The 13,832-nt window shown below is 57.8% G+C and overlaps 1 protein-coding gene across 1 annotated transcript in view; it reads right to left on the reverse strand.

Annotated features, from left to right (window-relative positions):
* The window catches only part of DOCK3 (dedicator of cytokinesis 3), a 204,694-nt gene that overhangs the window by 13,813 nt on the left and 177,049 nt on the right, over nucleotides 1-13,832 (reverse strand). The window contains exons 39-47 of the mRNA XM_014529727.1: nucleotides 11,994-12,142; nucleotides 9,124-9,210; nucleotides 7,786-7,890; nucleotides 4,192-4,333; nucleotides 3,084-3,250; nucleotides 2,859-2,945; nucleotides 2,116-2,295; nucleotides 1,478-1,561; nucleotides 1,261-1,377 (exon numbers count right to left, since the gene is read on the reverse strand). Of these exons, the coding sequence (XP_014385213.1) occupies nucleotides 1,261-1,377; nucleotides 1,478-1,561; nucleotides 2,116-2,295; nucleotides 2,859-2,945; nucleotides 3,084-3,250; nucleotides 4,192-4,333; nucleotides 7,786-7,890; nucleotides 9,124-9,210; nucleotides 11,994-12,142 (1,118 nt within the window). The remainder of the gene's footprint in view (nucleotides 1-1,260; nucleotides 1,378-1,477; nucleotides 1,562-2,115; nucleotides 2,296-2,858; nucleotides 2,946-3,083; nucleotides 3,251-4,191; nucleotides 4,334-7,785; nucleotides 7,891-9,123; nucleotides 9,211-11,993; nucleotides 12,143-13,832) is intronic.

Raw genomic sequence — 13,832 nt, forward strand, 5'->3', positions numbered from 1 at the left:
AGTGTCACTGTCAGCCATGGCGCTTCTTGCGCAGGACGGGCTGGCTCTTATAGGGTTGCTAAATGGACCAGCTGTCTGTGACCTGGGCTGAGTTGTCTGTGACGCAGTTTATGGGGAAACAGGACACAATCCTGGTGTAAGTAACTGAAAAACAGCGCCATCGACTTCAGCGTAATTGGATTCTCAGTTATGCAGCCGTCTCCGCAGAAAGCTTTGGTCCCAAAGCCTCCTGGTGGCAGCACACGGGCTTGTGTCCCTGTCTGTGTCTTCCTGAGCGCACCGGGCTGTCTCTAAGCTGGGTGACCGGAAGAGGAAGGTCTGTGCGCCACGGCCTTGCCCCCCCTGACCAGCTCTGTGTCCCGTGCCTCCTCGCCACTTCTACCCAGTGGCCCTGGGCAATGAGAGCACAGTAACTGGGCTCTCCCCCTGGAGACCTGGCAGCCAGCTTGTCTAGCAGGAGGCTTCTCTACAACACTTGGGGTCACCCCATGGTTGAACATGGGGTAAGGGATGTGAACAGGGGTTCGAGACCATGTGAACCCTATTCTCAGCCAGCCAGCATTCCCTGTGAGACCCCTGGAGGGAAAACAGTCCTGGAAGACAGGCCCTGCTTCTGCTTGTGAGCATGAGTCCTTGGGCCAAGCCCTGTCGTGGAGGCCCGAGAGCCAGGCCAGAGTCAGGGAGACCTGGCCCCGAGGCAGAGCCAGGTCCTGAGCCAGCCCAGGGCCTGCCTGGCCTCTCTGAGAGCAGCCAGTATGCATGTACTCTCCACCCCAGGCGTCCTCAGATGTGAGCCTGGGTCACCAGACATGTTGGAGGGAGAGGGGAGGAAGGCACCTGGAGGGGAAGGGTAAAGAGCGGGAAGAGAAGCCAGAGAGGGTGGGAGGGAGCGTTGGGGGAGGGGATGGAGACGGGGAGGGAGAGAGGAGAGAGGGGAGAGTGGGCTGGCTTAGGCTATGCCTTACAGCTTTAGGTTCTTGGATGAAAAATAGCTCCAAAGTGATCTCTACATGTACTTTGGCTCTTTTCCTCGTGTATGGAAACCTCTTTTCAGGGCACAGTACCTTGAAACAATGTTCTTTGCCCTTGAATCTGACGCCTCCTTAGGGAGGAAGTGAATGAGGGGCTCGGGCCTCCCCCCCCTGGACAGAATGCCCACTCTGCGGGGAGACAGCTCCCGCTTTCCTTCCGCTCGCTCATAGGTCTGCAGGGAGTGGACCTGGTCCTACAGCAGCAGGGGCAGCGCAGGCATCAGCTCACATGGTAGAGACTGGCCCGCATCATCTGGAACTGATCGATCAGCTTCTTGTGCAGAGGGCGCATTTCCGGGTGCACAAACTTCTCGTGAACTGCCAGCCCGACTCCTAGGATGTGGACCTATCAGGGGACAGACCACGCCGCTCTGTTAGCAGGGAGCAGTCTCCTGGGCGCACAGCCTTCCCTCCTGGCCGCTGGCCCTGAGCCCTGCGAGACGTACCTGCTCCTGCATGAGCTCCTTGAGCTGGGCGATCTTCTCAGCATCGCCGGGGTGCTTGGTGATGTAATCTTTATCAAAGAAGGCCTGAGAAAGGAAAGGCCACTCAGGAGGACGCTCCCAGGACGCACTTAGATGGGGCCTAGAGCGGCTGAGTCTGAGGGGCCACCTGAAAGGCTGTGGGGCGGCCCCTCACAGGGACGCACCCCACACGCCTCAGTGGACTGCGTGGCCCTCCTGCAGTCACAGGTGCCTGTAGTGTCCGAGGCCTGATGGCGGCTACGTCACCTAAGCCGAGACACTCGTCCTACCCTTCGGGGCTGGATGGCCTGGAGGGCAGGCCGGGCTGGTCGCCAGGGGGAGTGTGGGGTTAGGGTCTTAGCCAGCCCCCAACTCACTTCTTGTGAAGGGCTGGCTTCAGGACTCCTCTTGGGGCCACTTAACATGGCTCCCTAATCAGAAGCTTCCTAATCTGGCAGAGTTCAGAGAATAAAAAGGAAGGGCCCTCCCAGCGCTGTGCCACAGCCACAGGGAGGGGAGCCGACAGCCTCGCCCCAGGACCCCTCAGCCAGCGAGGCAGAGCGGAGAGGGGGACTGGGAAGCTGTCCTGGGAGGCGGGGCTATGGGGGCGCCCCCCTCACCTCCTGGTAGCGTGCGATGCCTCCGTTGACCGCGGCGTCGATGACGCCGTTCAGGCACATGCTGAGCAGGTTGATGTTGCCGTGCACCTGCTTGTGCTGGTACTGGCCGATCAGGGCCCGCAGCTCCTGGTTCTTGTTCTCCACAACCTGGAGGGCATTCTCCAGGGGGCTCACCTCCACCTGGGCACACAGGACACGGCGTGGGCACAGGCCCAGCAGCCCCCCATCACAGGCCCTGGAAGCTGCTTCCTGCCTGGCTCCTGTGGACGGGACCCCGGGCCCTTTGGCGTGGGAAGGGGAAGAGCACAGGGCTGAGGTCAGAGAGCGGAGGGCACTTCCTCCCTGTGAGCGGGAGCCTAGAAGGGCGCTGCCTCGTGGTGGAGGCCTGACTGAGAGCAGGTGCAACAGCCCCGCACAGGAGGGCTCGCGGGGCCTAGGCGGGCGGCGGACCACAGCTCGCTCTTTCTCCAGCCCTTAGAGCTGGGGTCCTCAAACTTTTTAAACAGGGGGCCAGTTCACTGTCCCTCAGACCGTTGGAGGGCCGGACTATTAGTTTTAAAAAAAACTATGAACAAATTCCTATGCACACTGCACAGATCTTATTTTGAAGTAAAAAAACAAAATGGGAACAAATACAATATTTGTATTTGCATGTGGCCCGTGGGCCGTAGTTTGAGGACCCCTGCCTTAGAGAAAGTTCCCGCAGCCGGGCCGAGGAGCAGCCCCATCACAGCATGGCTCACCAGTTCCCGCCTCTCCACCTCGAACCACCGAGAGATGCCAGGCAAGCTGTGGGTCAGGGTCAGCGTGGTGCGCTCGATCCACAGGCTCTGCGGGGCGGGCACAGGCAGGGACAGCCGTTAGGCCACCTTGGCCGCACCGCCTGCCTGAAGGGTGACGCAGTGACCAGGTCTCGGCGCTCGGAGCCTGCCCTGGTCACTGATGCTGCCCGCTTCCCAGTCTGTCACCTTGAATTCGTTCTCCTTGTCCTTGGGGCCTTTGTGGAAAGGCCTGTCGTACCGGAACTTCCTCACATTATTGACGCGGTAGAAGCTCTTGACGCGATCCGGGACCCTGTCCATCTGCAGGACATCCACGCAATCTGGAATGGGCGTCACCGCATAGATCTGCAAGTCTGCGCAGGAAGTGAAGGCAAACCCAGATCTGCCAAAGGTGAACCCGAGTGGCTGGCCCACGTCACCCCCGAAGGAGGAGCATCGCAGCCTCTGTCCCTGATGGAGGAGGTGACAGCCTTCGGTGGGTCAGACCCAGTCTGACCTGAGCCCTTCCCCGAGGCCACGTGTCTTCCGAGCACTCAGCCAGCTGAGCTGTCAATGCCAAGTGCACTCTGGTGCCCTCTAATCCAGAAGGAGAAGGGCCAGGGAAATGAGGTGCCCACAGGAGTGAGAGAGTTGCCGGGGCCTGGGCCTGCCCACTGTAAGTGAACTATTTACTGTAAAACAATCTTTTAATAAAATACTCTTTGGGGGAAGAGAACCTATGGGTGTCCACCTGCCCCTCTACCCCCCGAACAAGCTACCCACTGTCATGAGGGCTCCCAGGCAGCGGTGGGAGGGCCTCGGGGCCAGTGTTTGCCTTCAGACTCCCACATGCGCTCCCATCTCCTGCCCCCCCATCCCCGAGCCCCGCCTCAGTCCCGACAGAGACTCGGGAGAGTAACAGGTGCAGGCGGGAGCGCAGCAGGGCACAGACCGGGTGGTGTCCCTGTGGCAACAGTCCCGGTGGGACCCCAAGTCACCCTGTACAGGGACTGCTCCTGATCACCTAGGAAGGCCCTTCAGAGAGCAGGGTGGGGGGGGAGGGGTAGCAGCCAGCCGGAGGGACAGAGGTCCTTCGGAGGCCCTGAGGACTAGGCGCCCCCACGGCTAAGGGCAGCCAGGGCCTCCTCTGCGAGGCACGAGTCCCGCTAACTGTGGGCCTGGTGATGAGGACATGCTCTGGTTCAGGATCTTGGGTAACCTAGCCTCCAAGGCCAACGGCATGGCAGAGGGGCCGCTGACTGTGGGCCTCCCCTCGCGGGGCCCCGCCCTCCTCCCCCGCCGCGTGGAAAGATACACTGGGCATCGCACTGCAGGATGGTGTCGTCGGGGTGGTTGGGGTGCTGCATGGCGACGGCCTGCGGGAACTCGCTGAGCATCCTCTGCTGGAAGGCCTCCAGCCTCTCGTAGTCGTGGCCACGGCACACGTATTCTTTATTCTGTCACAAAGAGGAGAGCACACTCTAGGCCCCGCCTGCGGCCCCTCCTCCACGTGGGCTCAGCGGTTACTGTCTCACAAGCAAGGCCTAGGAGCCGAGGCAGGCCCGGGGCACAGCGCTCAGTCCCTGTCCACAGGGGGTGATGGTCAGGAGGGGAAGAAGGGAAAACTGCACTGGGAGGTGGCAGCGCGGAGGCACAAGCTGCTGGGGGACGGAGGGCACCGGGAAGGGGTGCAAGGTGGGGGTGGGATTCTGAAAAGCGTCCTGAAGGCCCAGCTGGGCCAGCCTGGGAGAGAGGAGCGGGGAGGGGCAATCTGTGTGGGTACAGCGCCAACCAGGGCAAGTACTGCCAGGCGGGCAGAGGCGCAGCTGGATAAGGTGGAGAACTGACCGGGGGTGGGGGTGGGGGTGGGGGACTGGGAGGCCTGGGTGTGTGCTGCTCAAGGGCCACTTTTGGCGGCCGGGAGAAGCCATTGCCCAGTGGCCGGCAGGGATTCAGGAATTGTTTATTGCAGTGATTCCTTTGCCAGTGCCTCAGCAGAACAAACTGATAGGATTCTAAGTACGCATTTCTGTGCTCTATCATATTCGGTTTGGGTGAGGTCTCATTTTACCCCCCTTGCTGGACTGAAGTCACGACAAGGCACCCTCAGCCCTCTGCTCTGTCTGCCCCCCGCTGGGGAGTCCCCTGAAGCCTGCGGGTCACACTCTGCCTGCCCAGCCGCTGCCAGACCCACTCTGACAAAGTGGCGGGAGGCAGGCAGCCCCTCCTGGCCTGTCTCGGGGGACAGACAGGAAGAGGTTCCACAGGCCAGCAGATGCCTCGCGGGCGGGGACGACCGAGGCCGGGCCATGGAGGACCTCGGCCTGTCTGGAGTGGGATTTGCACCCCCTCTTCTTTCTGTAGGAGAAGCCGGCTCAGGCAAGGCCACATGTCTGATGGCTCAGAATGGAAGGGCAACACCAGGACGGAAGTCAAGGTCACAAGAAGTCAGCTGGCTGCTCCAGTGGAACAGACCAGCGATCAAAGGACAGAGCCACTTCCAAGTCTCTTGCCTGATAGGCAGAACTGACAAAAAAGGGAATTATGAAGAACTGGCTTTTTCATACCCACTCCCAAAGGTACCACCTCACCAGGATCTGTTCACGGTCAAACGGAGAGAAAGAACTCCCCCGAGAAGGGAGGTCGGTGTCTTCCTGCCCGAGCCGCTCCTAGATCCTCACGTGGTGAAGGGAGGCAGGCAGATGGTCCAGAGGCACCCAGCTGACAGAGCTAATGCAATCGATGGCCTATGTGTTTAGGGAGACCCAGCAGCAGGAAGGACACAGCGCTGACCTTGAGGCTCATTGTCAGTTTCACTCGCTCAGGCAGGCGAGAGCCCAGCACCGACATGAGACAGACCCGCTGCCACTGCCTTGCACTCTGTCCTTGCATCTGGCAGGCAAACAGCTACCTCCTCTGGGACCTCCTCCATTTGCCGCAGACGAACTGGGCAGCGGAGAGAAGGGAAGGCAGCATAGCACGTGGCCAGACCAGGCCGATTTGTACGCATGAATCATCATTCCTAGGGACTGCGCCTCATGCGGACACAGGGACAGACTGACACCCCGTTGTTGTTCTGCCATTCCTGGCCCCCTTGAAACCACATCTGGACACTGAGACGTCACTACAGCAGCACCTGGTGGCTCAGGTGCAGGTTCTGTGCCAGGTCCCACTCTCAGACGCTCTGAGAGCCCGAGACACTGCTGTGCCTGTGACATGAACATGAGGGGTGGGAGTCAGGTCGAACCATGATGAGACCTCCTGTTTGGCAGGGACAGAAATGGGGGACACCAGGGCGTGATTTTGTAACCTATATCCAAAATGCTGATGCTTTGGAGTAAAATTTGGTTTATCATATACAAATTGTGGGACTGAAAAGGAGAATTAAAGGACAATAAAGCACAATTTGCAAAGATGAAATGAGAAAGAAGTAAGTTATAGTGCCAGGATCATTCATTTGTCAAAGGACTTTCTAGAGAGGCATTTGTCTTCTAATTCCTGGAGAATTCCTTCCTCCTCTGCTGACTCTGCCCCCTGCTGTAGTATGATCTAGAGCAGGGGTGGGCAAACTTTTTGACTCGAGGGCCACAATGGGTTCTTAAACTGGACCGGAGGGCCGCAACAAAAGCATGGATGGAGTGTTTGTGTGAACTAATATAAATTCAAAGTAAACATCATTACATAAAAGGGTGCGGTCTTTTTTTTTTTTTAGTTTTATTCATTTCAAACGGGCCGGATCCGGTTTGCCCACGGCTGATCTAGAGTGTGGAGGAGGTCCAGCCCCCCTGAGAGGCCTCGGCTCACTCGCATTCTGCTACCAGAATCCTGGCTGTGGCTGGAATGGCAGCCTTCCTGGGGCTCGCAACGACGCAGCATGTGCTGGTGCCGTCAGTATTAGTTCCTACAGAAATCATTTTCTTTTCACCCAGGAGATGTGCAAGCTGCCCTGCCTTCCATCTGAGACCCGGAGGTCCTGGATCCTGTGACCAGCAGACCGGCTTTTTAACAGGAGCATGAGCACAGCTGGCCTTTGACGGGATGCCAAGCTCCCTGCGCACTGGCTCCCGTGATTTCTCCAAGGAGACAGGATCCCAAACATATCGAGGAGTCTCTGAACCTTCCCATCTGCACGCTGAGACGCGTGGGCACTGAACTGTAGCCAGCACTGGGACCGGGGCAATCGGAGCTGCCTGAGGTCTCAACTGCAGCCCCGGGCCCGCCCACAGGCCCATCGAGGTCATCTGAGCAAGACAAATCCCCCGGCCACAGCCCACCGCTGACTCCACCGGGAGCCTCTGGGTCTGCTGATAAAGGAGAAAATCCCAGCTGCTCAGTGGTGCCAGGACGGCTATGCTGTCGTCCCTCCATGTCCATGTCCAGCCCAGCCTTCCCGGCAGCGGGGAGGGAAATGTCTGCTTCACCCGGGCAGAGAGACAGCTGCCCAGAAAGGCTTCCCACAGCCCGAGCAAGGGGACTGTCCTTGGGTTGTCTCAAACCCACAGCTCTACACAGCCTACATCTTATATGAAGACCCCTCAGAGGCCGGCCTACTGTGAGGTCAGGGCTGGACTGGGTGCTGCCGGCTGAGCAGGCACATGGAGGACGCCAGGCTCTGAGAGCAGGAGGGGGAAGGCTCTGCACATGCTGATGTGACAGGCTCAGGCCCTGGTCACGTCCTGCGGGAACCTGGTTCAGGAGGCGCTCACTAGCACCCAGAGCAAACGGGGTCTAGAGCAGCAGGCCGTCCGGGCAGCTAAAGCCGAGGGCCTTCGTTGGCTGGTCAGTCCTTCAGAGAGAAGCGCTGTGTTCAGCAGACTAGGGAACCAGGTGAGGAACAAACAGGCAGGACAGGCAGGTTGCACAGGAGCCTGGGAAGCGGGGTCTCACTGTGACCGCCGAAGGGACTCACCCGGAGGAAGAAGGGGAACTTCCTGCCGTAGAAGCCCACTCGGAAGAACTCGGGCTCCAGGCGCTGCTGCTCCATGATGCTGTCGTAGTAGCTGGCTTCCATCTTCTGTGGATGAGAAGCTGCCTTCAGTTTGGCTCCACTGCTAGTCCAGAGCAAGCCCTCCCAGGCCCACTGGGCACTGTCTTTCGGTCTAGATGAGACCCATGCTCGGCCTCTCCCCGGAAGGCCCTCCTCTTCCACTGTCACCTGATTGGGGGGTGTGGGGGGCAGGCCTGCCCTGCAGCCCCGGGAGGCCGTTCTGTGTGTCCTTCCCAGTGGGCGGACCCAGTTCCAGACCCAGGCTTCCTGCACGCTCAGGGGCAGACATTCATACGTGCAGCCACACCCCCTCCCCGGGTTTCTGGTTCTGAATGACATTGCACCTGACCCTGGCGGGTGCTGCTGACAAGGGGCTAACAGCAGTTCTCGGCACCAGTCTGCATCAGTCCAGCTGCACGGCTCTTGATCATCTATCATGGGACTAACGAGGCTAAGGAAGGCTCACTTGCCAGCATCACTGGTACTGGCTCCAATTTAGGAGACTTGAAACTTTAAAAGCTGAGCTACTGTCCGTGATGCCGAGCATTGCCACGGCCGGTAAGCTTTCATTCAGAAACACTCCCTGGACTCTGAGAAGACAGCTCGAAGGCATCCAATGGAGCCAGCCTGCCAGGAAGCAGAGGCCTTCAAGGCCCAGTGGAGAAGCTGATGCTAGAGGGCCATGTCTACACAGGCCCGAGTCCCGAGCAGGCCAGGAACGCAGCAGAGCTCGCCGCACTGAGCAGGGTGCAGGAGGGCGAGCTGCGACTGCGGACCTCCCTTGTCATGAACTCAGCAGCTGCCAGGACGCCGACCCCAGCACTGGCAGCCAGGAAAAACCTCCTGGCGGCCTTCCAAGTCCATGGGCATTTCACCTAAGTTTGGATATTCTGCTGTAAAGAAGGGAGAATGAGGCCTTGGCCTCACTGGAAGGGACCACAAGCCACAGCAGGGGACGAACGCGTCCCTGAGCAAATCATTTCAGGAAGAGCTTCTTCGTGAGGTCGGGCTGCCACCTCCTCCGGGAAGCCGTTCCACTGGTGTGTGCTGCTCATCCCTGAGCACCAGTGTGACAATCATTGATCAAGTGCATGTTGGTTCCCCAGCCAAATGGCAAGGGGCTCGAAGGCCGAAACCTGGCCTCTGCTCCTCCTTAACGCCCAACAGCACTAAGGCGAAGGGCTGGGCCCGCAGTGAACGCTCTCTCAGAACCTGCGGCCAGGAGAGCCGGGGCTGGGGTGGGGCAGGGGCAAAGCTCACCCGGATCCAGCTGAGGCTCTGATAGTCGTAGAGGCTCTCGTACTGACACGCCAGCTCCCGGCACAGAGGGATGCCAAACTCCCAGCTCTGCATCAGGAACAGGAACAAGGCTTCAGTGCCTCAGGCGCCTCGGAAGGCCCAAGCCCACTTCACCCACAGCGGAGGGCACAGCCACGGCCTCCTGCACCTCCTGCCACACAGACCATCTGCGCAAACCGACCTGCAGCGCCCAGCGCAGAGCACTCAGGCTCTGCAGCGCAGCGCGGCTTTCCGGCTTCCACGCAAGTGCCTCCTCCTCCTCCCAGAGGCCGCTCCCTGGCTGCTTGGAGGGGCAGGCACCTCCGCCTGTTTCCTTACCTGAAGCTGAAGTTGTAAAACACTAGTTACATTTGCTGTTGTGTGAGTCTGTTAGAGGATGGACTGCAAGAGGCCTGGGACCTTGTCTATTTACTTTATCCTCAGAGCCTAGAACAGAACTAGGCATGCGCAGGTACTCAATGAAGATTTATTTAATGAGTTAATAAAGGAAACAATGACTTTTAAAGTAAGATTATGTAGGCTCGGAAACAAGTATGGAAACCAAACCTGACCGGAATCAAACCCTCAGTCCGCAGGCCAATGCCCTGTCCACTGAGCTAAACCAATCAGAGTGAAAGGGTTAAATCTAAAGTGGCTTCAGGTAGTCCTTGCCTAGCCAGGCCCCAGCTGCTTCTGTGGCAGCTCCTGTTATGGTGACAGGCCCATTGAACAGGCCTGAGGAGGGCTATAATGGCCTTCACTGTAGAGCAATATTGTCCATTGCTTCTTTTTATTACAATTTTTTAAAAATATATTTTTATTGATTTGAGAGGAAGGGAGAGGGAGAGAGAGAATCATTGATTGCCTGCCTCCCACCCACCCTACACTGGGGATCGAGCCTACAACCCGGGCCTGTGCCCTGACCAGGAATTGAACCATGACCTGCTGGTTCATAGGTTGACGCTCAACCACAGAGCCACGCCAGCTGGGTCATTTCTTTTTTTAAAATAGTGCTTTTCTCTTGGTTAAACTGGGAATCATGGTTATTTCAGCCAGATTCTTCTCCTCAACATCTAAATACGATTTAAATTCTTTATATTATAGGAAATGTTAAACATATAGAAAAATAGAAGAATGAAAGGCTAGGTACACATCACCCAGCTTCAACTATGATCAATTCATGGCCTGTCTTGTACCATTCATGCCCCACCCACTGACTCCTCCCTATAGTTTCTGAAGCAAATCTCATCCATAAATATTTCAGTATGAACAATAAGGACTATGTTTTTAAAAAACACTATTTGAAAATCCAACAGGGAGAAGGACAATAATATCTCATTTGGGTCTAGTTTCTCAAAAAGAGCATATTATTTCTATCCTTCGAAGTGATTAATGCCATATGGATCAAAAACTGCAGGTCCAATTAAAGACTGGAAAAAAGAAAGATAATTTTATTTTATTATTTTTAAAAAATATATTTTTAAAATTAATTTCAGAGAGGAAGGAAGAGGGAGAGAGATAGAAACATCAATGATGAGAGAGAATCATTGATAAGCTGCCTCCTGAACCTAGGACCCTTCAGTACACAGGTCAACCTCTATCTACCGAGCCAAACCAGCCAGGGCAAGAAAGAGAATTTTAAATAGACCCTGACTCCCTGCCCCAATACAACGCCTCTGGCCTCAGGGAGCTAGAAGGCCTTCGCACCCCCATAGCCCAGCCTTCCAGGGGGCATACCCCTGGCTCCAAGTGCTGCTCGAGCACGTTTCAGCCAAGGGCCCACAACAGGGCGGCTGAGCAGCTGAGCCGTGTGCAGACTCCGCCACCAGCAAGAGCGCCTGTGCGGACTGTTCACTTAGGTGAGGAGGCCCCTGCGGGCTGAAGGCTCTGCCTGCACCAGCGGCTCCCGGCAGCACAGGTCTCCCCCCTCCTGGGCTCAGTGCTCCTCTGCCCTGAAGTGCAGCCTGCTGCTCTAAGCCCTCCCCACCCCAATTACTCTGCCGGCCTTCAGGGCTGTGCTGTAAAACTGGTGGGCCTGGGCTTTTTTTTTTAATCCTCACCCAAGGATGTTTTTAAAATGATTTTTAGAGAGAGAAGAAGAGTGACACATAACCAATAAATGTTTTCCGATTTATGGGCAAAAGCCATTCATGTTTAAATCTTTCTTTTTTTATGATGAAAAATTCACTTAAAATTTCCATTCAAGCCAGGGGCTCAGCCACTCTAGTTCCCTGAGGGTGCCAGCTCAGTCTCTAAGACATGCTCGAAGCGGAGTACGGAAGAACCCCTCGACAAGCAAGCGCTCCGACCTCCCCAGTGTGGGCCACAAGTGGGGGTGGGGGTGGGGGGCAGAGGGTCCGCCAGGAGCTCCCCCAGAGACGGGGCTGAAGGGCGGGAATCCCCAGTGAAGCCGGAGCCAGTGCTGACCTGCCAATCCACAGCACCCAGCCTGTGGGGGCATAACCCCAAGGAAAAGGGGGCTGTGCTGTGGGAGAGAAATCCAGACAAGAGCAGGCACCTAAGAGGCAGCACCGCTCCTGTGGCTGGGGTTCAGACCCATTCCTTCCACAGCCCATGTCACGGCAGATTAGAAGCCACAGGTTGCAAACGGAAGTGGGGGCCCAGGAGCCCCACTGTAGGAGCTTATGCATTGATGGATGGAAAGCTGGTGTGTGGAGTTGTGTCTTATTCCCCCAAACTGATTTTTCACCCCATCAGCCCCCACCCAAGAGAAAACCACGCCACCTGCAAATGTGGTGCACATCCGGGCATCTACCCACTCCCCCCCCACCAGACCCCCCCCGCCTGCACCGCAGCCACCACCCAAGGGTCCCCGCGGCAGCCGGGCCCACCTTGCCCTTGCTGAAGTAGTGGATGATCTTCCGGCACAGCCCCTCCTTCCGCTGCCACTCGGTCTGCGACGGGTAGTGGAGGAACTCCCGCAGCGGCCGCTCCTCCCACTGCAGCAGCTCGCAGTACAGGAGCAGAGTGAACGCAGCCTCTGTGGGACAGGCAACGTGGAGGTCAAGGCCCGTGCAGCCCAGGTCAGGGGCCCTGGGTACCAAAGGGGAGACACAGGAGCTGCCCAGCCGACGACCTGTGACCACAGCACGAAGGGGCCGAGGCCCTGGGAGACACCTCCCCCCACGGCCTGGTCACTCGCTCTGGCTCCAGAGGACGGCTGGCCCAGCGACCGGGAGCCGGTGCACAGGTGCCTAGCTCTGGAGACATGGACCTGTGAGAGCCCGGGTGGCTTTCTTCTTCTTGTTTTGCTCAGGTGACTAGAGCTTCCTGTCCAAGTTCATCAGTACTGGCTCTTAGGAGTGAGCACTGACCAGGCTTCTCTGACCTCCCTGAGCCGGCCTCGATGCCTCCACCTTCACTTTCTGGTCTCTGCATGGCCCTGGGAAGGACCCTTCTCCTATTCCTCCTGTTTCTAGAAGGACCAGAGCGAGGAGGTGCGAGAGGTGATAAATGTGTGATGGCCGCAGCCAGAAGCTCCATCCCCGAGGAACCGAGCATTGATCTGGACCAGGGCAGAGCCCCAGCAACACCTCGCCCTCATGTGGGCCGGGGGAGAGGATGTAAACAGCGCTACAGCCCCTGCTCCCTAAATCCCACGGAGTGAGCCACAGGGAATCACAGCTGCTGCTCGGGGTCCTCTCTACACCGTCTGCTCTTTCCAGCTCTCCTTGCTCATTTTCAGTGGCTTCTTTTACTGTAAAGTGAGTGAGTTCTAGCTTCTGCCTGGCCTCCGAGGTCCCACTCAGGCCTGTTCCTCATGACTAAGAACCTCAGTTCAAATTATGTTGTGGCCCGCTCCCATTTTGGCCAGGCCCAGTCGCCTGCAGGCTCTCCCAGCTCCTCCTCGCCCTGGCCGCTCTGCCTGTCCTCCGGCCACGGGACCCTCCTGCCCAGGGAGGCACAGGCCTCCTCCTGGATGGGGAAGCCGTTTCTCTCCGGGACAAGCCCCTGGGCACTCACGTCCTGCCTCTGAAGCTTGGGAAACAACACATTCTCCTCAGGTGTCATTCCTGAGGCCACTAGTGACGCGTGGAAATGGTCGGCTAGCCCTTCGCTGCCCTTCTGGAGGGGTGCTGGGGTCATGGGGGGAAGTGGACGCAGAGAAGGGGAGTCAGTCCTGCCATCACTTAATTCTGGCCAGGCCGTGTAGTCAGAAAAGGTGGCTTCTATGCCCAACACTCTAACATGGAGAGATAGGAGAAAGGATTGTTTCAGTAAGCCCATCTAATTTCATCGATGTTTGTGGATGAGAGCTTGGATTTCCTGTCCAGCGCACACATGTAAGCCCTGTGGCCCAAGGGCTGAGAGGGAGCGGCTGGTCACAGTGAAGCAGGTGGCTGTGGGGGGAACTATGGCACAAGGTGACGGGCGGCCTCCTGACTCAGAGCAGGGCTCAGTGAACAGTGTGACAGGCAGTCAAATGCTTTTAAACGTGTTCTGTGAGGAAAGGCCTCTGTCGTTGGTTAAATGCAGGTGCAGCGGAAGGGCTGTCCCCTGGGAGCTCCATGCTGTGTGGTCTGGAAGCCCAGGCGAGGCCATGCTCCTGTCATGGCCGCACCCGATTCCCCTGTGCAGGTGCTTAGAAAGGCCCTGCGCGAGGAGGGGCAGGGCTCAGTACGCTCGAACCTGGAGCAGCAGAACCCGGAAGTCACCCAGGAGGCCTGGGG

The sequence above is a fragment of the Myotis brandtii genome, unplaced genomic scaffold (genome assembly GCF_000412655.1).
Source record: "Myotis brandtii unplaced genomic scaffold, ASM41265v1 scaffold693, whole genome shotgun sequence".
Classification (NCBI taxonomy): Eukaryota; Metazoa; Chordata; class Mammalia; order Chiroptera; family Vespertilionidae; genus Myotis; species Myotis brandtii.